This window comes from Idiotropiscis lumnitzeri, chromosome 11 (genome assembly GCF_059441095.1).
Source record: "Idiotropiscis lumnitzeri isolate Australia: NSW breed Sydney's pygmy pipehorse chromosome 11, RoL_Ilum_1.0, whole genome shotgun sequence".
Taxonomy (NCBI): Eukaryota; Metazoa; Chordata; class Actinopteri; order Syngnathiformes; family Syngnathidae; genus Idiotropiscis; species Idiotropiscis lumnitzeri.
Window position 1 is genome coordinate 1,250,014 of NC_142401.1, and position 23,310 is coordinate 1,273,323.

The following is a 23,310-nucleotide window of genomic DNA, read 5'->3' on the forward strand; positions in this document are numbered from 1 at the left end:
AAAGCAGAAAACTTATATTCGTCAATACCGGAACTATATGAAATCGCGTACCGCCCCGGAATGTAAAATGTGATGCACACAACACCTCAAAGCTGACATAGACTGTGCTAAAAGGAGGGGGGAAAACATTTTCTTCATAACTTAACATCATTTTTAATGTTTCGCATTGAGCTTGTTTGAAACATCCAAGTGGCAGCCGGTAAGACTCCAAACTTTAATTCTTTCTGGCAACTTCAGTGTATTATAAGTATTATTTCCCTACCCTGCGCACGCGCACAGCGACGTTAATGTTCATAATGTCATTATTATTCTTTTCTGTAGTATGCATTTTGCTAGTAAATATTAAACATTCAGAATATTGTGATTATTCATTTAATGCCCTTGAATTTTATATATTTTTCCCTTTGATTTGCTGTACCCAATTCAATTGTCTTGAATTTGTATATGATTACAAATGGAATCGTTTCTTCAAACAAGGCGGGAATTTAGCATTTAAACCTTGCCAAAAAATCATGCAAGTGACACACTTTGCCAAACGTGACAAAAATATGTACTGTGGAGGTGTTTTTTTTTTACCCACTCATGAACCATTAAAAAACAACATAGTCATAAAAATATGTATTAATGGCTCTCAGTATTATGCAAGGACGTTTTACAACCTTTTTACAGGTTTAACAAATCTTTTGGTCAGTTCTGGCCCGTCATCTCTTCCCCATCTGTGCAGAGCTTCATCTTTCCCTCCACCCACTTGCACCTTTCTCAGCACATGACTGGACATACTCAAGTGTCGTCCACTCATCCACCTCATGCCCCCACCCCTTCCACGCAGGGAGCTTGGAGCCTCGGCGACACACGACTTCCCACACTGGTGAAAGGCGGCCAGCACAATAGAAGTGTGTCGACACCCACAAAAGCCTCGGCCCGATTCCCAGGCCTGGCCAGGAGGCCACTTGACTCAACCGCCATCTGCCCGCCTCCCGACAATCCGCTTGTGGGAAACGCACGATGACTGCAACGACGCACACGTACATAAACATACACACACGCACGCACGCACACACATGGAGAAGTCACGTAACCGTTACCATGGCAACAATCAGCACAAGAAGATGGAAAGATTGCAGGAAGATCTGAGATAAGATTATAATGATGGGTGAAGGTAAAAAAAAGGGATAGCTGCATGGTTACAGGTAAAATAAGGAAAAGGATAGAAGGAAGAAAGAAGAGACGATAAAGGGATGGATGGATGAAAGATTAGAACGAATTCAGGAAGAAATAATGGATGGATTGTAGATCGATGGAACTTGAAGGGTGGTGTGTTGATGGAAGAAAGAAAGAATTATTGATGGACCGATGCAGAAAAGACAGAAGGATGGAAGAGTGGTGAAAAGAAGGAATGATGATGACGATGATGGAGAAACAAAAGAGATTGAAAATGATGAAGGATGGATGGAAAGTAACCAGAAAGAATGAAGGATGCTTGGTTGGGCGAAGGAAGAAGAAAAAAAGAAAAGAGACAGTGTTCAAAAAGGAAGGATGGAAGGAGGGAAGAAAGTGAGACTGGATGACGTTTAGTGCTTTATTCAGAATTGAACATTTCAGCATTTATGACTGGACTGGCTACTAAATAAAAAATAATAAAGCGTCCTTTTCTATATATTCGTGTGAATGTTTTCATGTGTGACTCCGTCGCACGTTTGCATCTCACGCTCGGGCCTCATCTGGGCGTCTCATGGAGGGGGCGCCGGTCGTTTGGGTCGTGTCCACCCAAGGAGGAACATTTTCCCACTGACCTTGCGTGAACCGCCTTGCAGCCCACCTGCTCCGTCTGACACGCCATTCTCGTCATTGTCCCCCCAACGTCCCCCTCCAACTCCCACCCAACCCTCGCCCCCCACCCCCTCCCGACCGCAGCACGCTGGCCTCTGATTGGATGCCGGGGAGCATAAATGAGACGCTCGACCGTCACGTTTCATCGCGCTCATTTGGATTCCAAAGCATAACACATCATGTCTCTGTACGCGGACCTCGAACTCCAGGACAGCATCAAGGAGCAGCTCTTTAGGTGAGTCACTAAATTAGGTGACATCAATTGCAGTTTTTTTTTTTTTTAATGTCGTTTCAAGGCATGTTGAGAGATGTTCCCAATATTTCGGTATTTAGCAACGTCTGGGTCAAAATATCAGAAACAGCCGCATTTGGATCTCAACGAAGGCTCTTCTTAATATTTTCATTCCCTTATTTAACTACATGCTATGTCCAAAATATTGGGAGCACCATACATTGCTTCTGAATTAGGGCTGATCCTATTTTATTTTATTTCTTTTTAACCTTTTAGTTTTGGTTAGTTGGCAAACTTAAGTATTGTGAAAAGCCATTCAGCTTTTTCTAATATTTTGATTCCCTTATTTCGAGACACAAGTGGATAAAAATATGAGCGACAGTTGCTTTTGACATGTTTATGTAGCTAAACAAGGGAACCAAAATATTAGGAACAGCTAAAACGATATCTGCCGTTCCTAATATTTGTTGCCTTATTTAAGATGGGTCAAAATATTAGGAACAGCCTCCATTTGGATGCAATTGAAGCAGTACCTCAAAATATTAGGAACTGTTGGACTTGCACCTAAATGAAGGCTCATCCTAATAATTTGGCATTCACTTGGAGTGAAATAAGGAACCAAAATATTAAAGACTGCCAATGAGTGTGTTTAATTTACATTAATAAGATATCCTTTATTAGTCCCACAATGGGGAAATTTGCAGTGAAACTTTGCATCTGAATGGGTGTTGTTCTTAATATTTTGACCCACAAATAAGGGGACCAAAATATTTGGAAAAGCTGAGTTGAATGCACTTCAAGTTTTTCCTCCCTTAGATTGCAAAGCAACACATAGGGGTGAAAGTTTTAGGAACATCCTCCAGTTGGATGCAGCTGCATTAATATTTTGGTTCTTTTATTTTTTCTATGTTTAGTGAGCTCATGTGCCCTGTAACGTTTCGAAATCTAAATGTAATGTGAATTTGTTTTAAATTTCGGACTTCAAACTGGAGCAGTTTCTCAGACTCAACAACTCTTCTTCCCGTCCTCAGGTGCAAGCTGCACACGCTGGAGAGGAAATGCAGCGGCGGCGTGGAGAAAGTGCGCGCCCTGCTGGAGGAGCTGGTACTGCAGCGCGGGCTCCCACTGGCCGAGCTGCTGGAGAAGACAAAGTGCTTCCTGACGCTGCGGAGGACGCTCCTTTCCCACCAGGGTTACTCCAAACCCGCCCGGGACCTCCTGCGACTTTTCCCCGACGCAGACGAGGACCTGATGCCGCTTTGCTGCTAGCCTCTCGCCAATAATCGACTCCACAGAGACTCATTGGAAGCCTTGTTTGCTTCACTCAAGCAGTTTTGGAGGTGGGGAGGCTGCTGGTGGTGCACCTTTGGTGACTTTGCTGCTATTCTTTTTCCACAAAAAGTGTCTTATGGTTGTGTTTCCTTTCAACCACTGAATTATTTTTGACTTGTTTTTAAGGCTGCAATCGTTTTTTTAGATTGCCTCTGGAGCAGAATGTGCTTAGTCCAACTAAACCGTGTGAAAATGCGGCCTAGCACATTTTCCATATATATCCTGCCTTGTTTCAAGGTCTTACCTCCGTTATATACCTTTTATTTTCTTTAAAAGGGCCTCTGCTGTTATTTGGTGTATGCATATGTTATATGTTTGCAGTTTATTTTGTATTATTGCAGATTTTTTTGTTTAAATGAAAGAATAAATAATACAAGATGCACAATGTATTTTCACCTCTCTCGTTACATTTGTTTCACATTGAGACTGAAGGGCAATTTTGAGTCTTCAGTGACGCTAACGTGTTTTGGGCATCCGCGTGGACAACATGCAAACGCCGCACAAAGACTGGAGTTGAGATTCGAACGCAGAACCTCAGAACTGTGAGGCAGTACGTGCCAACCACGAGGTTACCATGCTGACCCAAAGTCAGGAAACAGACAAAACAAAATTTATTTATCTAAAGATCTTCAGCACTCACATTTTTAAGCACACTAAACGTAATACTAAAGTAACAATTATTATGAAAGCGCTATATAAATAGAGATGCATTTTGTTTTCCGGTAAAACAACAAAATCCAACAATTTGAAATGTTTTCAAACGTCGGCTAAAAACTATGATTTTTTTAATAGATTTTTTTTTAACCTATGATTAATGTCTTTTAGAGCATTTCGCTAATCCAGGGGGGCCCAAATCCGGTCGGCAAGAGTCCCTATCCAGCCTGTTTCAGATGTCTGAAACATGATTCAAATGATCAGCCCGTCTGCATGCACTGAGAAGTCCGAGAATCATCCTGGACTTTTGAATCAGGGCGACTTCTAAGAACCTGACTTGGGCAAAACCATGTTCTTTTAGTAAAGTACTTTTTTTTTGTTAAATTAACTTTTAAATGTCATAAATTCATCTTTCAGAACATCTTCAATTCTTTTGACTTGAGAAAATGCTTTTAAATGCTATTTTGTCACTTTGTGAAGCACATGGAGTTACCTTGCAGTTTATCCATAAAGATGTGTTGCCTTGTTTATTGATGAGGGCAGTGATTCTGCAAAAATAATTTCCATTTTGCACCTGTGGGGGCCGTGGGGCAGCGTTTTACAGATGCTCAATTCCAGTTTTCTGTCACGAGGTGACGATAAGACGTGAAAAGGGTTCTGAACAATCCCTGATTAAAAATAAAAGGCACAAGGGAAGCACGCGTTGTTTTTTCATGATTGCTTTAATGCGAATACCTTGGTTTGAAAGCAATACATTCATAGTGACGCCTTCATCGAAGGTGTGTGTGCGTGTGTGTGTGTGTTTGTTTGTTCATAAAGATGTCCTTTATTAGTCCCACAATGGGGAAATTTGCTGTCATTCAATCATCAGCACTGAACCTAAAACACACGTGAATCGGAAACATGTTCAACATGTATGACCTTTGCTCCCTCATAGAGGGAAAACTACAAATGCACCATTCAACGGTGTCATGGCAGATACAGATGCTCTCCCGAGAGTTACATTAACATTTGCATACAAATAACGGGATTCTTCTCTTTTTTTTCCTCAACAAAAACAGCAATAATGTAAAAGCTGTGTGCACAGCAACATGTAAGCCTTCACGAAAGGCGAGATGAACTTGATCCAGTCCTGAAAGTCTACCAGGGCCTCCAGGGGGCGCTCTTGGCCGAACTCTCTTCCTCGCCGAGAGGAGACGCGTTCTCCTCTTGCAGCTTCTCCTCCTCGCAGGAGGCCCGCAGCTGGCCCACGTGCGTCCCGGTGCGCTCCTCGGACAGGAATTGCGCCGCCTCCCGGGCGCATTTGGCGTAACCGCGACGGACGCACTGGAGTCGTCGAAGGAAGCAAACGGTCATCTCCAGGACGTCCGCCTTCTCCATTTTGGAGTCGGGCTGCTGCTGGAGGAACTCGGCAGCCAGAAGAGACTTGAGCTGCTCGATGCTGCTGTTGATCCGCTCGCGCCGCAACTTCTCCACCAGAGGCTTTCGGATCTGCAACAGGGAGCACATGAAGATGAGGATGTGCAATTTTCAAACGTTGGACACCAAGTCACACGTTTTAAAAACAACGAATGAAATGAAAATAGAGGCGAAGTTAGTGAGATAGGAGCCCCGATACGAGGCTGAACATTCCTCTAAGCCACTGTAATATTGTACCTAAATATTCCAAAATGTGAAACTGCACATACATTGTCGTAAAAATGGTACCAAATTAATTGTGGGGAAAAAACAGCTCATTCAACATGCAACTAAAATGACTACAATATGTCTTACTAACAATGCTATTTGCATCACTGGTGCTACTTTTGATCTACTATAAAATAAACCTCAATCAATTAATCAACTAACCAACTGCACTCGCTGCACCAGTAATGCTACTAGGCTCGCTCAACTTGTGGCAATCATTCCTAATTTGGATTTACACCACTTTACAAAGTGGTCCTACTCCCGGAAGGTAACAGTGGGGAAAAAAACAACAACAACAGAACATTTCTTGTAAAGTAAGATAGATGTTCTAGTGAAAACAAAGAGCGTAGATGAAGAAGATGATGATGATGATGTTGACCGTACCTTGTGAGTGAGAGTCAGGTGTGAGTCTTGCAGAGAGATTGTAGGTGCCATGGCTGGATGTGTGTGTGTGTGTGTGTGTGTGTGTGTGTTTGCTGTCCATGCACAATGTGCTCTCTCCTGGCTTCGCGCCTCCTATTTATAGTCCCACATCTTCATATTCATGTGGACCTCTGCACTTTCTCACACTGGCAGCCAATCAGAAAGAAGCACGGGGAGACAATGGTCACATCTCGGGGGAGCAGCTGGACCAGGGGAGGGCTGTGTGTGTGTGTGTGTGTGTCACTGACTGAGCTCTGTGTGAATGTGGGAAAGTCGTGCTCCTGCAGAGTGCACATCTGCTACCATCAAAGACTTTGACCAGGCGGGCACGCTACTGGACTGCAACTCATCTTTGGTCTTGTTTCTATAATAGAGGCAATATTTCACATGTAATCATTAATACAGATGATTGTTGTCATGGAAAATGTGGGAATACTGAACGATATCTAAAAATTTGGGGCTGAAAAAGCTTAATAGTATGAAGTTGGAATGGTTTGAATTGGTTGAGAAAAATGGAAGGAGGAGAAAAATGATGTAAAATGACGGCGCCAATTCGGGAATGTTGTCATGGAAAATGTGGAGAATTTGGGGAATGTGAGATGGTTTTCAAGATATGCTGAATATTTGGAAGCTGGACTAGCTTGAATTGGTTGAGAGCTGTGGAAGGAGGAGCTAATTATGTCTGCATCAATTTGGGAATGTTGTCATGGAAAATGTGGAATATGAAAAATGTACAAAATGTGAAATATTTCTCAAGATATCCTGAATGTTGTGAAGATTTTGAAGTGGGAATGGTTTGAATTTTGAGAAATGTGAGCAGAGGAGCTAATTATGTAAGAAAATAAAAATGGGTGATTTTGGGACTGTTTTAGTTTCCAAGATGTGCTGAATGAGCCGAATAGTTTGAATTTGGACTTGCTTGAACCTGTTGAGAAATGTTGAAGATTCAGGAGCAATATGCGAAATATGTCAAATGTCTGCATTGATTAGGCCATGTTGGGTCACACTGAAAAAAATGGCAAATGGTTCCCAAGACATCCTGAATTTAATGTTTGTTTTGTTATGATTTAGAATGATTGAGAACGTCATAAAAAAATAAATAAATGAAATATATGCCCTATTCAGTACTGAATTCCATTGCACTGTCTTCTTTATTTATCTAATTTATATATTTGTCTGTATTATTGTTGTATTGCACTGGAGAGGGGAGCCCTCTAATCTCGTTGCACACTTGAGTACAATGACAATAAAGGGATTTCTATTCTATTCTATTCTAAAAAAAAAAAATCAATGAAACTAGGTCATTTTCCATGATACAGTGGTTGGCAATCACTGGTCTTCGATGATAAGTGGAGATCCATGTGTCCATATTGTCGTCGCTTGTCCTTGCAATTGTGTGCCGCATGCAATAAAAAGCACTTTCTCACATGTGATTAACCACCGTGAGTGACGGCCGTCTCTTTCATCGTAAATAAGGGGTGAATACGACCAACATAAACAGTCGGCGGGATTGCTGGCCAAATCCTGGGAATCCCGTGCACGTCTGCGTTCCTGTTGGCCCTTGAACAAAAAAAAGTTCCCATTGAGGAGCGGAGGGGGTGAAGCCGTAAAGTGAGTCTCTGTGTCATCAATGTGATGTCCAAGCAGACACACTTCTTTTGTCCCGCACAAATGCATTGAATGGAAGCCAGTGTGGGAAAGCCGAGGAAAGAGACTCACAGCCCCGCGGGCACAATAGACAAAATGGGGGGGGGGGGCCTCGGGGTCTCTTTAGATGTTTACATCAAGCGGATCATTCTTTATAATCCGCATTCCTAGCCGACACATACTTTAATACGCTTTTGCTTTTCAGCTCAGTCAAAATAAATCACAATATTGACACTTTTTCAATGTATCACCTTATACTGTTAGAAACTGTCAACAAGTACTATATATCATATATCATCATATATTTACTCTATATAAAACTTTGCTCTGAGACGACTCACAAAGTGCTTCATAGAGTCATGAACGATAGCTCAAATGGATAACGTCTAAATGAGCTCAGCCGGTGAAAAGACGAGAGACATCGCCAGCAAATGTTCTGGCTGAACCTCCTTCCCGACGGTCCCCCATCGCCTGAAAGTATTCCTAAGGGGGCGAAATGAACAAAATCACTTCACAACAGTGATAGCATGATTAAATCAGTTGCAGTCAAACAAAGACTTCCTCTTGTCTAACGGCGCAACATCAAGTCGAAATATTTATGCACAAAGAAGTTTTTGGGGGGGAATCTCCTTCCAAAATAGAGTCAAATGTTTTTAAAACAATTGTAGTCACCCAAAAGAACTCTTTTTGTCTAATCAGAAGCAGAAAGCACTTTACTGTCATTATACTCCGTGTACAACGAGATTATTTTAGATTAGATTAGATTAAATAACCATTTAATGCTGGATCAAACCTCCAGTCTAACACGGACGGATTAATCGGCTGACTGATTTAATCGTACGATAATAGCTCTCGTCAAATCCCGGCAGAAAAAAATACCCCGGCAGATATTTGCAGATTTTGTCAAGTTAAAACAAATATTAAAGGAGAGTGCTTTGTTTTAAATGTCAATTTACTGCTCAATTCATCGGGTATTGGAATTTTAGTCTGCCAAATAAAGGAATTGGCATCTGATTTAAAAAAAAAAAAAAAAAAAAGCGGGCCCCAAATAACAAAGCCTTCCCTTTCCTAGTTTAAATTTTGCGCATGTCATAAAAATCACCTTCAAAACATTGACAAGCACGATTCAATTAGTTGTATAGTCAACTCGTTGAACTCATTTTTTTTTCTTCGCGATGAAAGATTGGGTTGTATCTGGGCACATTTAAGGGTTATTTATGCATTTGTGCACTCTGTCAAAATATTTCCCCGAATTCCTCTCCCGCATTAGCAAACACGAGCAATTAAAGATGAAGAAGAGGAGGAGGGAGGCAGAGAGGGAGGATGGGGGGGGACACAAGTGGGTGGTGGTGGTGGTCTGTGTGTCTGTTCGCCAAATGAAGGCGAATTAGCATTTAACGAGGCACATGTCTCTTGAGCGGGCGCCGGCTCAATCATGTGAGGAGTGTGGGAACGTCTCGATGGCAAAGTCACAGTGCATGAGGCGTGATTAACGTCATGACCACCCCTTGAAGCCCACCACACACACACACACACACACCAACACCCACCTCCTCTCCTCCCATCCCCGAGGGGATTTGGCACACTTCAGAGGGGGGTTTTGTTGACGCCCTACCAACCGTTCGATGCCTCTTCGTGCAGGTACTTCCATTTTAGTGTTGCGTCTTTTAAACTGCTGAACAGACACAAAGGGTGAAAGCCATTTGGACTGGGCTTCCGTGCAGAACTATAATATATTCACACAGGCAAATGATGAGTTTCACTCAACGACTGTAAGTGACTGAGTTCGAAAGTTGGTGTGTATGCACCAGCCACAGTATAAGCAACACTTGCAGCTACCTTCTTTAATATTGTAGTTGTTGTTTGTCATGAAGTTTGCGTGAGTCCAAATGGAGCACTTGCATTTGAAATCATTGATTTTTTTTTTAGCAATAGCCTATCAATAAATTGTATTCCAGGCGTCTCTTCTCCCATAATCCTTGCGCACGTGTGCTTAATATTCACCTCTCTACTGGGTCACGCGCCACATCCCCATGGAGCTCATGTGAGTCCCCTGCTGCAATTAAGGTCAATGTAGTAGTCCGCTCCTTCTTCTCACTAGTAGCAGCACTTCATGTTACACTTGTTGATGATCAGTATTCCCCCGCGCTGACACTATGAAGCACTCAAGGACCTTCTGCATAATTGCACACACAAAGTTGCTTTACATGTACTGTTAGTGGACGCTTAATAAATGGTGGAGCGATGATCTGCATCATTGCACAACCGTTGTAATAGTGCAAGTCTTGCACCACTGATCACTTTATCTCTGCTCTTATCACTGTCCAAATTGTTGCACAACTGTAATTATAGGGATATTACTGCGTCATGTCTTTGTTTATCATAGGTGTCTGTTACTGTAATACTTGTGTAGCTCATAGGCTGCTGTGTTTAACATACTTGACCAATAAAGATGATTCGTGAGTCAGGAGAAAAACTGTGTGTGACTTGACAACTGTGTGCTGTACTAAGATGACTAGTGACAGAAAATTGGACTAGTTGACGACTTTCACAAGCAGTAATAGCGTATTCCTGTGAGGATTATGGCAATCTGTGCGGCACCCAATAGTAGAGCCTGGCCGATAGCGCCCCCCGAAGGCCTTGGTAGACACAGACTAGATGTTTGTCTCGTCGGCTGCTTCTTCGGGACTGATTTGCCTTTTTGCACTTTGAAACTATACATCGTTTTGGTTTTAGAAAATCACAACATTGGCTGAATATGCTTTTTTAATAACAGCAAATCTGCGCTTTGCAAAAAATGGAGGGATGTTGGGTTAAACAATTGCTGTTTTTGGTATGACACATTTGTGTGCCATTTTGTCTAATATTGTTGTTTTTTTCTGCTTGTTCTAAATCAATTGCTGTCTTTTGTAAAGAGATTAAAAAGTTTGTCTCTTTCTTGTTGTGTTACATCATCATGACCAGACTCAAATTTAATGTACTAAATCTAATTTTTATTTTGAGGGAATAAAAACATTCCCCCGTAAAAACATTTCCCCGTATACAACACCTGCGTGAAGTTGGCCCCCCATTTGTTGCAAAAACCGAACCGAAGCAGCACAAACGAAAATTTTAACAGCACAAACGGGCACAAACGCAGCACAAACGAAACAAACTATTTCCACCTATTTTTGCAACAAATGGGGGGCCAACTTCACGCAGGTGTATACAACGAGTTGCATCATATTTTGTTACCCCCCCTCTTAAAACAAAAAACAACACTGCTGCCCTCTAGAGTTTGATAGCTTAATAGTCGAGTAATTGCGCTACAAACAACAACACGGCCTTGTTCATCGATAACACTTATTTCTGTATTCACTTTATGTATTTTGTAACATATTGGCATATTTGTCTCCATAGCCTTTTAAAATTATCTTACGGATAAGCAGTGACGTTTTAAAATTCTGTCAATTAAATAATGACTTTAATTTTAATGTTATCAATTATTTAATGCAAATGTGATTAAACCATGTTGCTGTAACTCTTTCGACAACATTATTCATTCATCAATAATTATTTTTATAAGACTTTTGGTTGACTAGTGCAGCGTGACCCCGACCACCAAACCGTGCGTGCTCGCTGATTGGTCCAGCGGACGCCCGCCTGCCCAGTCACGTCAACACGTCGTCGACTATGGCGGAATGTAGCCAAACTGACAGCAGCGACGCGAGCCGGCACCATACCATGGATAAAAGCATCACGCTACCTCCAGACGAAATATTCCGCAATTTGGAGAACGCCAAGCGCTTCGCCATAGACATAGGTACCTTCATATGTGGACGTTTACTTTCACCTTAACGCAGTTCGACTAAAAAATAAAAAATAACCAAAACAGAAATGGCGTTGCGTTCAAGTACGACTGAGGGTACAAGTGAAAGTCAGTGTGACAAAAGGCTGCCTTCGCCAGAACCATCTCACCACGTGACATTCAAAAAGTTGTTTTTGAATTGAACACGAGTAATGTGTCCACTAATCTAAATAACCTCGACTAGCACGGAGGTTAGCAGCTGAAGCTAGTAGCTGGGTTGTTTGTGTTTCCGATTCCGTCAATTCTTCAGCTACTTGCACAAATCTCTGCTTTTGACTTGTTCTCTTCAGGTGGATCTCTAACCAAACTCGCCTACTATTCGACAGTTCAGCACAAAGTGGCCAAAGTTCGCTCCTTCGACCACTCTGCCAAGGTAATTATTGCTTTTTCTCAAAACTAAACTTTATTAGCGTTGAGCCCGTTTTTGCCTCCAGAACTGACTTAGTTGTTGCCGTGGATTCCACAAATTCCTTTACTAATGTTGTTATAAATGGTACGGTTGGTCATTATTTTGACCATTTTACATTGATTAAGTTGATTGCGGATAATGTTCTGAAGTAAGGTTGGAAGACAGTTTCAAGTGGGTTTAGTCAGCTTCAAGTCATGAGTTACGATTGAGGTTTGAGGTCTGAAGACAGGTTTTGCTTACGTTCGTGTTTCAAAGCCTGAATTCAGATTTAACGTTAAGGTATCAAGCCTGAGTTTGGGTGCCAAGTTCCGGTATGAATGCACGCACAAGGGCCTGACAAAAATCCACATCCGCCTTGCTAATGCCCTTTTTTTCCCCCAAAAAATCTGTTTGCATTTGTTTGTCTCTCAGGAGTCGGCCGGCGACAAACTTTATGAAATCTCGGTTCAAGAGGAGGTGACGGCGCGCCTGCACTTCATCAAGTTTGAGAATGCCTACATCGAAACCTGCTTGGATTTCATCAAAGACCACCTGGTCAACACCGACACCAAAGTCATCAAGGCCACAGGTGGCGGGGCGCACAAATTCAAAGAACTGTTGGAAAGGAAACTGAGACTGAAGTGAGTTCATTGACGATGATGAATTTGTTCGTCACAGGCTCAACCTAACGACATGCTGTTTAATGAACATTCCAAACACACATGCACGTGGAACGACACGCTGATATTGCAGTGCTATTTCCTGTTCTATGCTCGTCAACTTTGCCATTACTGGTACGGATTGTGTGATAGCTTCCTGAAAAAACAGCCCAAGTGTTTGTTTGTGGTGTGAGAGTGGACAAGGAGGATGAGATGACGTGTCTGATCAAGGGCTGCAACTTTGTGCTGAGGAACATCCCTCACGAGGCTTTTGTTTACGCCAAGCACGCCGACTCGGAGTTCCGCTTTCAGACCACCCAGCCGGACATCTTCCCCTACCTGCTCGTCAACATCGGCTCTGGGGTCTCTATTGTCAAGGTAGGAACGCTTTTCCGGTGCGCAATGTCAAGTGCCTTTGGGCTCACATTGCGGACAAACTCAGAAAAGAGGTGAGCTGTGACGTTTGCGATGCGAGCTTGAGGACACTTTGATGTCGATTTCAGTAGACAGCAGAGGGCGGTACAGGCTGAAATGGAAGCACGCTGAGATTTTTAAAAAGGGATGGATTAATCATCTTAATTCTTATTCTACGAACACACAATGATGCATGTGCTGCAGCATGCCTTTTCTTATTGTCTTGTCCTGCTGTCAGGTGGAATCGGAGGACAAATTTGAGCGTATCGGAGGAAGCTCGATAGGTGGAGGGACGTTCTGGGGCCTTGGGGCTTTACTCACCAAAACAAAGGTAGTTATTTTCTTGTTTATTTTTTTTAACTAAGTGTAAAATGAAACCAACCACTAGGCATACAACAATCTACCTTTTGATCACCAGTGACAGTAACCAGTTCAGCTCCTTCTTGTCAAATAGATGGACTCCAATTCACAAAAGAAGATCCGAATCAAATTATTTTTCACAAAAAGCCCAGCGTAGGCACTCTCAGCATAGAGCAGTTTTTCTGTTTGTTTGAATTTTTAACAAGGGCAGTTCAATGTCCAAAATATTTATGACACTGAATGTACATTTGCTCCCCAAAGTCCAAAGTTCATCTTGGATATCCTCTCCTCCCGCTCTGCAGAGATTTGATGAGTTGCTCCAACTGGCCTCGAAAGGGCAGCACACCAGCGTGGACATGCTGGTCAAAGACATTTACGGGGGCTCCTACGGCTCACTGGGCCTCACTGGCGACTTGATTGCCAGCAGCTTCGGGAAGTCTGCCACGGCTGACAAAGGTGGCGTGCACCGTTTGATGGTTTTCCACCGCAATCTTGTGGCCGCTGCAGTGAGTGGAGCTCTGGCGTGTGGTGCCTTTCAGAGTTCTACAAAGAGGACATGGCTAAGAGTTTGCTGCACATGATCAGCAACGACATCGGGCAGCTGGCCTGCCTCTACGCCAAACTCCACCAGCTGTCGCGGGTCTACTTTGGGGGCTTCTTCATTCGGGGGCATCCGGTCACCATGCACACCATCACCTACAGCATCAACTTCTTCACCAAGGCAATGTTGAATTCAAGCCTGTAGACAAATATTCAGATGGCAGTTTCCAATTCAACATATTTTGTGTATGTGTGCAGGGTGAAGTGCAGGCCTTGTTCCTGAGACATGAAGGCTATCTGGGAGCCATCGGGGCTTTTCTCAAAGGAGCCGAGGAAGACAGTAAGAGCTATAGATCGGTTTCACCAAAAACTTTTTTTTTTTTTTTTTAGCAATGTTTATGATTCCCAGGGTGATCACGGACATTCAGACGGCAAAAAACAAATAAATCCACCCAAAATTCAACCGTAGTGACGAGAGTGGATGGGTGGAGAATACTTCATTTCTATACTTTACTTCGAACTTTTACTTTTTTACAATCCTACCACAAATTGTATCTCTCTTTGCTGCAGATCCAAACCAATACAGCTGGGGAGAGAATTACGCAGGAAGCTCCGGTCTGATGAGTATTTCTCCGGAAATGAATCCCATGCAACGCGCCCGAAGCGGAACGGTGAGCCTTCCAACGCGCGTCAAACGCAACCAGTCACAAACACCTTCTCTTTCCCTTCCATGTTACTTCCTCGAAATCTTTACGTGTCGTCTTTGATTTACTTGATCACAAAATCACATCGTCATCTTCTTCTTTTTATTTTCTTCTGTCTCGCTAACCTACAGTTTCCCGTAAGTACCTCCGCCGGGCCTCGCCTTTGTACGCTGCTGACTCACCTCCTTGCACATTTTCTCGTGCACGCGGTTAGAGTTTTGCAGAAGACAAAGTTGCACCTGTCACTTTGGTTTTGCTTTGTTAATCCTTAACACCCAAAGTGGGCATTTGGTCAGACTGACGGAGCGGTCTGTCAGTCCGTCACTGACGGATGCCCGAATTTTGCTGATGTTTTTTGTTTTTGGGGGGTGTTTGGGCAGCGGGGGACGGACTGACTGACGGATGAACTGACAATTGCGATTTGTTTGAGTGAGAAAAATGCGGGTCCAGCAAAATGGAATCAAATTGTCACCTCTGCTTAACACTTGGTGCAGCATGTCGGTTTGCATCCAGAGTGAACATTTTGTTCCAATTTCCAAACCTAATTCAACGTAAATATATCCATCACAAAGCTTCTATTAACGTGACGGCAATGTTTTGAGTAACGTTTGGGCATTGCCAACTGTCTTTGTTAGCACAAAGCGAAGTGACGATTGCTTAATGAAATTATAATCAAGTAAAAATACTCAAGCTTTTAAGAGAAGCCTGGTAGACTCGTCCTAGCACAGTAACATCGTTTACAGAGCAATACTGGCACCTGATAGATATTTCTTTTGTAGATATTGCATTGTTAGTTTTAAAAATACATTTTTCCTCCCCCTCAAAAGTCCAACCGCCAAGTCTGTATCCATTTTGAACCCCTCTCACTTCTACAAAACCATTTTTTTCCCACTGCAAGTTTAATTTTCATAAAAATCACAATTCTCATCAATTGTAATCTGAAAAGTCGCTAAGTTGGCAACACTTTTGCTTGATTTTGCAAACAAACACCTTTTTGTTTACAGCCACATTGTTTGCGTAAGCACCGCATGTCTCTGGAGACGTGCTTTGAATTAAGGAGCCACTAAAATAAATTGGTTAAAAAAAAATCAACTTGAATTAATTGACAAAATCATTGAACTGCCCAACTCTAGCAGCAAAGCAGACTTTTTTTCCCTGTGTGGCAATAGCTTTCATTTTTGGCTTTATGATTCTCATCATACTAATAATCTGTCAGCGATGGCAAACCAAAATGTTTTTTTGTGGAATATTTTGGCTCGGTTTGCTTTACGTTGAGCGTGCCACGTTGCAGTTTGACATGCTGGAGATGGACCGTTTGGAGAGGCAGCTGGTGAACCTCCATCTGCTGCAGGACCCGTCTTCGTACATCCCTGACACGGTGGACCTCACCGAGGACGCCCCGGCCCGCGAATACTGGCTGGACTGCTTCGAGGAGGCCCTCGACGGGGTGAGCTCTTAAGATGGGAGACTTTTGGTGATTTGATTTAAAGGATTAAACTCGCTCCCTGTAAAATGACACGTTCTTGTTATTCCGTGCAGGTGGTGAAGCGAGCGGTGGCCAGCCAGCCCGACATGGCCGAGTCGGTGGAGCGGGCCGAGAAGTTTCGTCACAAATACAGACACAAGCTTCAGACTCTGCGCCAACAACCTTTGTAAGATTTTCAAAAGCAATCGATATATAAAATCACCAACATTTCTTTTCTTTACAAATGTCTTACACGCTTTGAAATCGCGTAACTATGTCTATGTACTGCAGGCATGCGTGTGCGTTTTGTCGATGGCTAACGAAGCATTCTTTGTCGTCACCCAGCGCTTACGGCTCGCTCACGGTCCGAAGTCTGCTCGACACGAGGGAGCATTGTTTAAACGAGTTCAACTTTCCCGATCCCTACTCCAAGGTTGCTCTGCATTCCGTTTGCTCGCTTTCACGCGAACATTTTCAATGTTCTCATATGACGTGTGTGTGCGCGTTCAGATCAAACAGAAGGAGAACGACGGCGCGCTCAAGTACTACCAAAAGGCCGTCAGGTCTCTGGAGGCGCTGGGCTGGGAGCAGAGACAGTTTGCGCTGGTCCGGGGCGTCCTGGCGGGGAACGTCTTCGACTGGGGAGCCAAGGCCGTCTCCGAGTGAGTGGAGCCCCGCAAAGAATTCGAGGAAGAATGCTTCATGCACAACCTGTTAAATTCTCTGCTTTCTGTTCAATTCTGTTTTGACTGTCGTTGATTGAAGTATTCTGCAGTGATTTTGTTTTCATTAGAAAACACATTGCCATTTCTTTGACTATGTAGGTGTACTCAATGAAATGTTTCTTTGACGTCTTTAGCCGTCAATGGCAGTAAATGAGTTAATGTTCCTCATGTGCAGCGTCCTGGAATCAGATCCTGAATTTGGCTTTGAGGAAGCAAAAAGGCAGCTGGAAGGTAATGTGACCCATAAAAAAACAAAAAACAAAAAAGAAAACTGGTATGGGCCATCAAAATGTATTCTTTTGTCTCGTTCTTCCCTCAGAGCGACCTTGGCTCGTGGATTCGTACAACCAATGGCTCCAGAGACTGAAGGTCAATTGTTAGTCGTAATAAGCCACCTCGCCGTCATATTTCTTGTGCCTTGTTTTGCTGTTGCTCGCTCGCTCGGCAATGTGTGCTTGAATGCAATCCATCCTGGTTGTGTCTTACAGGGGCGTCCTCACAAGTGTGCCTTGTTTTTCGTAGATAATAGCGGCGTAGACATCATTCTAGGAGTGATGCCTTTTGTCAGGGAGCTTCTCTCTCGGGGAACCGAGGTAAGACCAAGACTAGGGGCCCCTTGTGTATGCTACAAGTATTGGACGCACCTCCTAATCACTCGGCCTTTTATTGACGCACATTTTGGGGATGCTATTCCACTTTATTAGCAGTCTTGTCAGTTCATGGAGTAAAATAAAGCGGACAATTATGGAGAACTGCAGCCAAATGGCAAGAAAGGAGGTTCAACATTTGTAGAGCGAACGTGTTTAAGAAGGCCTTTCCACTCTCCACATCACGCATCAGGACTCCTCATTTGAACTCACCCAAGAGTCTTTCTTAAATTTCTCTATTTGGCTGCTGTTTTGGTTAGCGTAAAAATCGGCGCGAGAAATTACTATCAGGCTTAGTGGATTTTGAAGCCAAAATGGAGCAAAAAACAGTTCAAACGTTCTGATTTGCTTTTATGAATGCGTTCATATTTGATATTTGGAGTCAAATGACATCCCATCTATTTTGTGTAGGTGGTGCTGGCGAGCAACTCTGGTCCGGCCCTCAACGATGTCACGAACGGTGAGCTGCAGATTCTGACAGAGAGGATTGCCGCCATGGATCCGGTCATTCGGTGAGCGCCGACCAAGACGCCGTTCAACTGGCCGTGACGGCACTTTGAGCTCATCAGCTTGTTATCCTGTGCAGGGCGGGGCTGCGGGACGACAGGTTGACGTTGATTCAGAGCGGTTCCAGTTCTCCGTGCCTGGATCTAAGGTAGGCTGGGATGCCGCTCACATCCGAACTCACCTCAGGAAACCTCTTACGATTTTGCAGCTCAATTTGACACGCTCTCAAAGAATTTATTCAAAAGGTTCCTTTTTTGTTTTCTTCCGCCCAAATTGTTTCCTTTCACGTTCTGCTCCTTACACATTTTTCAAATGATTCAAACTATTCAAACAATCTTCCAGGATACCTTGGGAAGTATTTTTTATATTACTCGTCATTTTCATATTATTATGAGCTCAACCAGAAAATATGCTGAATGAATGCACATGACACATGTTGAATTCCAAGCATATCCAACAAGTTTTATACCAAAATATTTGATCATGTAACCTTTTGAACTGTACTTGGATCACTTTGACCCGTGCCCATTTTAATTAAATCCCAATAAACACATTTGATATCCCTGTAGGAAATTAACTTGATGATATTAAACCAAGCCAAGCAGAAGTTTCCTGATTTTTTTTTTTTTTTAAGCGGGTGAATTTGACTCGGAGAGCATGTCATATGTTAAGATTTAAAAACAATAAAACACTCATCTTGAACGCAAAATGTGCAATGTGAAAGTTTAGTTTTCAACATCCTTGATTGCCTACAAGCGTAAAACCCCAAATAATTTGCGTATGGATGTGTAACATCTCCCCCTTGAAGACGTGTTCGCTGTAGCGTGCACATGACGACTTTTCTTCTTTTTTTTTTCGTACGCCCACTCCAGCCGCCTGGACAAAGTTTTGGCCATGGTGGTGCGCGAGCGTCACACGGACTTGGTGATCATCGAGGGCATGGGCCGCGCCATCCACACCAACTACTACGCTACGCTCAGCTGCGAGAGCCTCAAGATGGCCGTCATCAAGAACTCGTGGCTGGCCGATCGACTCGGCGGCAAACTCTTCAGCGTGGTCTTCAAGTATGAGGTGCCGACCGGGTGCCCCCACGCCAACGCCGTGTGAGCGCCTGCAACCTTTTTTTTTTTTTTTTTTGGGCGGGGCGACTGAACATAATGAATGTAAGGAGGAGGAGCAGGGAAATATTACATTTACAGTATTTCAAAAGCATTTTTTCTTCCATGTTTGGATTCATTGACTTCTCTTGGCTAAATTTAAACTGATGGTCCAAGTGACCAATTCCAATTTATTGCCGTTGTCATATTTATTTTTCAGACTATTTATTTTCCGGGATTGGAACCCCGCCCTCCCGTGAATAGTGAAAGTCTGCAACACTCACAAACGGGTTTGTCATTGTGTATCAATGCCACAAGATGTTGGCAAAGCAATGAAAACCGAGAAGCTCATAAAGCATCAACGCGATGCTTCTTGAATCGCAGTCGGCAACCTTCAAGTACTCCGATCTCCCGCGGAAAAAAACAAAACAAAGGTCGCCACAAAAAAATGCGAGGATAATACTGCATACATTTTTTTTTTACCTTTATGAATAAAAGAATCGTATAGTATGTTGCATTTATGAACTCAACGAAGAGCTACAGAGAGCACAACGTTTTATTTCCGTATGTAAGAAAAACATTTTGAACTCTGGAAAAAAAGACACTTGGCTGAAGATTACTTTCAAATAAAATAAGTCATTGACTATTTGAGTCCTTTTTGCATTCCTGAAATTCAAGCCAAACATCCATCGGCAGTCAACCAAAAATTCCGTCCGCTTCTGCGTTCAGTCATGATTTCATCATGTGCAGTGCAGTCAATTTAAACTCAAAAGTGACTTGTTCACTTAATGTAAAAGAAATATTTGTAAAATAATAGCCAATTAACATATTTTAAATGGTTAATTATTAATAAAAAATTTTTTTGCTCCTGAACCTTAAAATGATTGAACATAACTTACACCTTTTGGCAATTATTTTCACATTTTACTCAATGATGGACCTGCAACTGTTGTCCCACATTTCTGTCTTATTTGTCTATACTCATTTTGATTAACATCGCACATACTTTCATGTGTTTATTTGCACTCTTGTTGACGGACTGATGAATGAATTTGTTTTTTATGCACATTTGGATGAGACTTGATTGTGATCTGAAGATATCCAATTTTGATTTCTCTTTCCGCTCCCATGATACAACCCAATTGTGTCACTTGAAGGCAAAGTAATGCAAATGGTGTCACGTGAACCTCGCATCGTAAATCCAGTTTGCGGCACTCGGGATTTGGGGAATTTCCAATGATGTTCCCCTTGTGACATATAATCTGCGTTTCATCGGGCACCTGTGGTGTGATTTGAAAATCTCTTGCCCCACACTGATAAGACTCTTGCCCTAAAAGACAGAGTGCTGAAGATGATGCAATTAATTTGAGGGTGTGCATATTTATGCAACCAGGTGAATGCATGTCTTTATTTTCCCCTTCAAATGTTTTGTCTTTTCAGATGAGATGAACAGGATACCTATATCATATTTTAATATTACAAACACCTGCCATTTGAAAAGGGGTGTGTAGACTTTTTATATGCACTGTATGCTTAAATGGCGTCAGGATTATGAGGGGGGTCCTTGGAAAAATATCTCCTCAGTTTGGTAACCCCTGGTGTCAAATGAGGACTTTAGTGCATTCAGAATGTGAGCCATTAGCCCCGTTCTCCACAAGGTGGCAGTGTTGTGCTGCTGTGATGAAAAAAAAACAATCACTGTCATCACAGTGAGAACAACGATGTGTTTCATGAGCTCAGTGCACCTGTACACTTTTTGTGTTCTAATCATGTATAGAAAGTACATTTGCTTACTTTGTAATTCTTCTGCTTCACTTCTCTTTAAGAAGCTGCAAAACAAACAAACCAAAAAAATCCTTCTGCTGTGTGCTTTTGTGAAAGTGGATCACAACAGAGGCCGCTCATGTCCCTGATCTGCCGGCTGCATTCAAGCTTGACACTGCGCCATATGAGGCGTTTGATGCTTGCTGAGAAGCCGCGGGCTGCAAATGTTTGAGGCGGCTCAACGGGGGGTCTTCCCTGCTATTCATCTTTTTGCACACACACACACAAATTCTGCCTGACAGTGGCACCGCCGTGCTCAAGCCAAATTGGTGATTACGCTATGCATGTGTTTTAAAAAGATTCAAATGATGTCGACTTAGCATTTGCTGTTTTTGTGCTTGAGCCAAAGCGACACATAGCCGTCTTGTGGCGTTTTGGTGCCAAGAACTTTGTTGAAATGAGTCAAGCAGTTTCTTGTAGTGATTTGCTAGCATGTTGGTGTCAAAGAACTATGTTGAAGCAAGTTGAGGAGCTTCATGTAGTTGCCGCCATCTTGTGGCTTCTAGAAGCCATTCAAAATATTTTAGGGAGGCTGTGAATTGCCATTGGCAAACTGCACACATGCACGTACACGACGGAGCAACATTCATTGGATAACTTTCGGCTGAGTCATTCAGTTTCACTGTAATTCCATTTTGATGCTAAACTAACGCTCAACAGAATCAAAGATTTATTTATTTTTTAACAGAGCAAATTGGTTTCCTTCCACTGTGCCTCGTGCGAATCAGTGATTGTGGCGAGATGTTTTTCAAAGGAGATGCGCTGTTGACAGTAAATACTGTTCAAAACTTTATGTGCAAATGATTTTCAAGTGAAAATGTACAAAGTACTCCCCAATCCGATTGGTGCCTCATGAAAAGTCGTAAGCGGCCTATGGGCTTAAGGAGAAAAAAAAAACATAACAAAGAAACCCCCTTGAGTGCTAACACACACACACACACTGCTATTGGTACATTTCACCCAGAGAGTGACACATTTCTTCCAGCATTAGGCGTTGCACTTGTTATCTGTCCCAAGCAGGCCCGCATATTACACTCAGCTTTACGCATTTAAAGCAAATTAGCCATTCTGAAGAATACGAACATCCATTTCTTTTTGTCAGACATCTCTCAGGCTTACTTTGGAAATGGCAAACATTTCCCTCCAGATGTGTACATTTTGTGTATTGCTGTTCTTTGTATTGTTCACAGCAGAAATGCTTCATGCTTCATCTTCATCACAAAAGGAGAACTGCTCGGAGCATCGTTCATCTGGCTCCATCCAGCATGAGGCGCTCGTCTTGAGATGCGATCGTCACTCTGTGCGCCGGAATGAGATGGTCATTCTCATCACTGCTTCCACTTTGATTCGATTGCCTCACCGGTTGCGGTCTCATGCAGTCGTCTCCCTGCATCCCTGATAAGACTCTGAGATTATCTCGCTGCTTCCTTCCCAATATAGTCGCCTCTCTGTTTCCATTGTCATGCGACTTTGCATCAACTGGGAATGCGGATATAATCGTCTCCCCGCATCGGCAGAACTGGCCACTCTTCTCTTCATGCTTCTTGGACTTGATTGTCACGCTGCATCCTCTATGCCACGGGTGGGCAAACTTTTTGATTGCCGGGCCACAATCGGTTCTAAAATTTGACAGAGGGGCCAGACCAGGAGCAGTTGGATGGAGTGTTTTGGTAACCTCACCCCATCGGAGAAAAAAAACCCATTTAATTTTAAAAGCATAACAAAATATCTGTCTTTGACACACCACAGTATTTAGAAAATAAACCATTAACAAGGTTTATTCATGTAATTTTTTTCAAGTTCGGTGGGCCAGATTAAAAACGTTTAACGGGCCGCATGTGGCCCCCGGGCCATAGTTTGCTCACGCCTGCTCTATGAGGTGCGCTTCATTCCAAATCTACTCTGATATGATCATCTCTGCATCCTCTCTAAGGCACTTAACGCTCGTCTTTGTGCTTCTACTGACTTTCTTTCTGCATGACGCAATCTTGGCTCTCTTTCTAAAGTATGTTTATGTGTAGCCAGTGTACTTTTGTCACTTTGCATCTGCCATCCTTCTGCATGCGGTCATGTCTCGGTATCCAATACAATTGTCACTCTGCATCATCTGGCATGTCTCAGCATCCACAAGGGGGCGCTCTCCTCTGTGTATTCTCGCAATGCCGTCATCTCTCAGCATCTACCGAGAGATAGAGAACTGTTGCACCAATCCTATCATTGAAATATTTCAACTTGGAATCGGTTTGGAGTAACTTTCCTCACTGGAATACCTTCCCTATGGCGCCATCACAACGTGCAGATAGTCAATCAATACGTAAAAAGTCAACCC

General features: G+C 42.9%; 3 protein-coding genes across 6 annotated transcripts; 2 read left to right on the forward strand and 1 right to left on the reverse strand.

Annotated features, from left to right (window-relative positions):
* The first annotated feature begins 74 nt into the window (after nt 1-74).
* LOC148326686 (uncharacterized) lies at nt 75-3,783 on the forward strand. 3 transcript variants are annotated; one of them, XM_088309444.1, is made up of 3 exons: nt 75-199; nt 670-2,065; nt 3,094-3,783. In XM_088309444.1, exons 2-3 carry the CDS (start codon nt 2,010-2,012, stop codon nt 3,329-3,331), a joined length of 294 nt encoding a protein of 97 aa, XP_088165570.1. In that variant the 5' UTR covers nt 75-199; nt 670-2,009; the 3' UTR covers nt 3,332-3,783. The 3 variants fall into 3 exon arrangements, with proteins under 3 accessions (XP_088165570.1, XP_088165569.1, XP_088165568.1); XM_088309443.1 differs by having other exon boundaries at nt 830-2,065; XM_088309442.1 differs by having other exon boundaries at nt 77-199; nt 725-2,065.
* Nucleotides 3,784-4,843: 1,060 nt separating this feature from the next.
* On the reverse strand, nt 4,844-6,210 carry LOC148326687 (transcription factor HES-5-like). Its single transcript, XM_088309585.1, has 2 exons — nt 6,119-6,210; nt 4,844-5,539 (listed from the first exon to the last, which is right to left on the reverse strand). Exons 1-2 carry the CDS (start codon nt 6,167-6,169, stop codon nt 5,189-5,191), a joined length of 402 nt encoding a protein of 133 aa, XP_088165711.1. The 5' UTR covers nt 6,170-6,210; the 3' UTR covers nt 4,844-5,188.
* A 5,232-nt stretch (nt 6,211-11,442) lies between these two features.
* Nucleotides 11,443-19,801, forward strand: pank4 (pantothenate kinase 4 (inactive)). 2 transcript variants are annotated; one of them, XM_088309899.1, is made up of 19 exons: nt 11,443-11,606; nt 11,942-12,024; nt 12,472-12,680; nt 12,893-13,076; nt 13,351-13,443; nt 13,775-13,928; nt 14,012-14,193; nt 14,271-14,352; nt 14,583-14,683; nt 16,008-16,163; nt 16,256-16,368; nt 16,527-16,614; nt 16,692-16,843; nt 17,082-17,137; nt 17,226-17,275; nt 17,395-17,499; nt 17,965-18,065; nt 18,140-18,208; nt 18,933-19,801. In XM_088309899.1, the coding sequence occupies exons 1-19, from the start codon at nt 11,477-11,479 to the stop codon at nt 19,165-19,167; spliced, it is 2,343 nt and encodes a 780-aa protein (XP_088166025.1). In that variant the 5' UTR covers nt 11,443-11,476; the 3' UTR covers nt 19,168-19,801. The 2 variants fall into 2 exon arrangements, with proteins under 2 accessions (XP_088166025.1, XP_088166027.1); XM_088309901.1 differs by lacking the exons at nt 11,443-11,606; nt 11,942-12,024 and adding an exon at nt 12,718-12,833 and having other exon boundaries at nt 12,482-12,628; nt 12,984-13,076.
* Nucleotides 19,802-23,310: the final 3,509 nt, after the last annotated feature.

Bases quoted from the DNA above. Each gene is read 5' to 3' on its own strand.
- LOC148326687 (XM_088309585.1), bottom strand. From the start codon at position 6,169: ATGGCACCTACAATCTCTCTGCAAGACTCACACCTGACTCTCACTCAC. The intron at 5,540-6,118 runs GTACGGTCAACA...TCCCTGTTGCAG, and splicing joins ACCTGACTCTCACTCACAAG to ATCCGAAAGCCTCTGGTGGA.
- LOC148326686 (XM_088309444.1), top strand. From the start codon at position 2,010: ATGTCTCTGTACGCGGACCTCGAACTCCAGGACAGCATCAAGGAGCAG. The intron at 2,066-3,093 runs GTGAGTCACTAA...TCCCGTCCTCAG, and splicing joins ATCAAGGAGCAGCTCTTTAG to GTGCAAGCTGCACACGCTGG.
- pank4 (XM_088309899.1), top strand. From the start codon at position 11,477: ATGGCGGAATGTAGCCAAACTGACAGCAGCGACGCGAGCCGGCACCAT. The intron at 14,684-16,007 runs GTGAGCCTTCCA...GCCACGTTGCAG, and splicing joins AACGCGCCCGAAGCGGAACG to TTTGACATGCTGGAGATGGA. The intron at 17,500-17,964 runs GTAAGACCAAGA...TATTTTGTGTAG, and splicing joins TTCTCTCTCGGGGAACCGAG to GTGGTGCTGGCGAGCAACTC.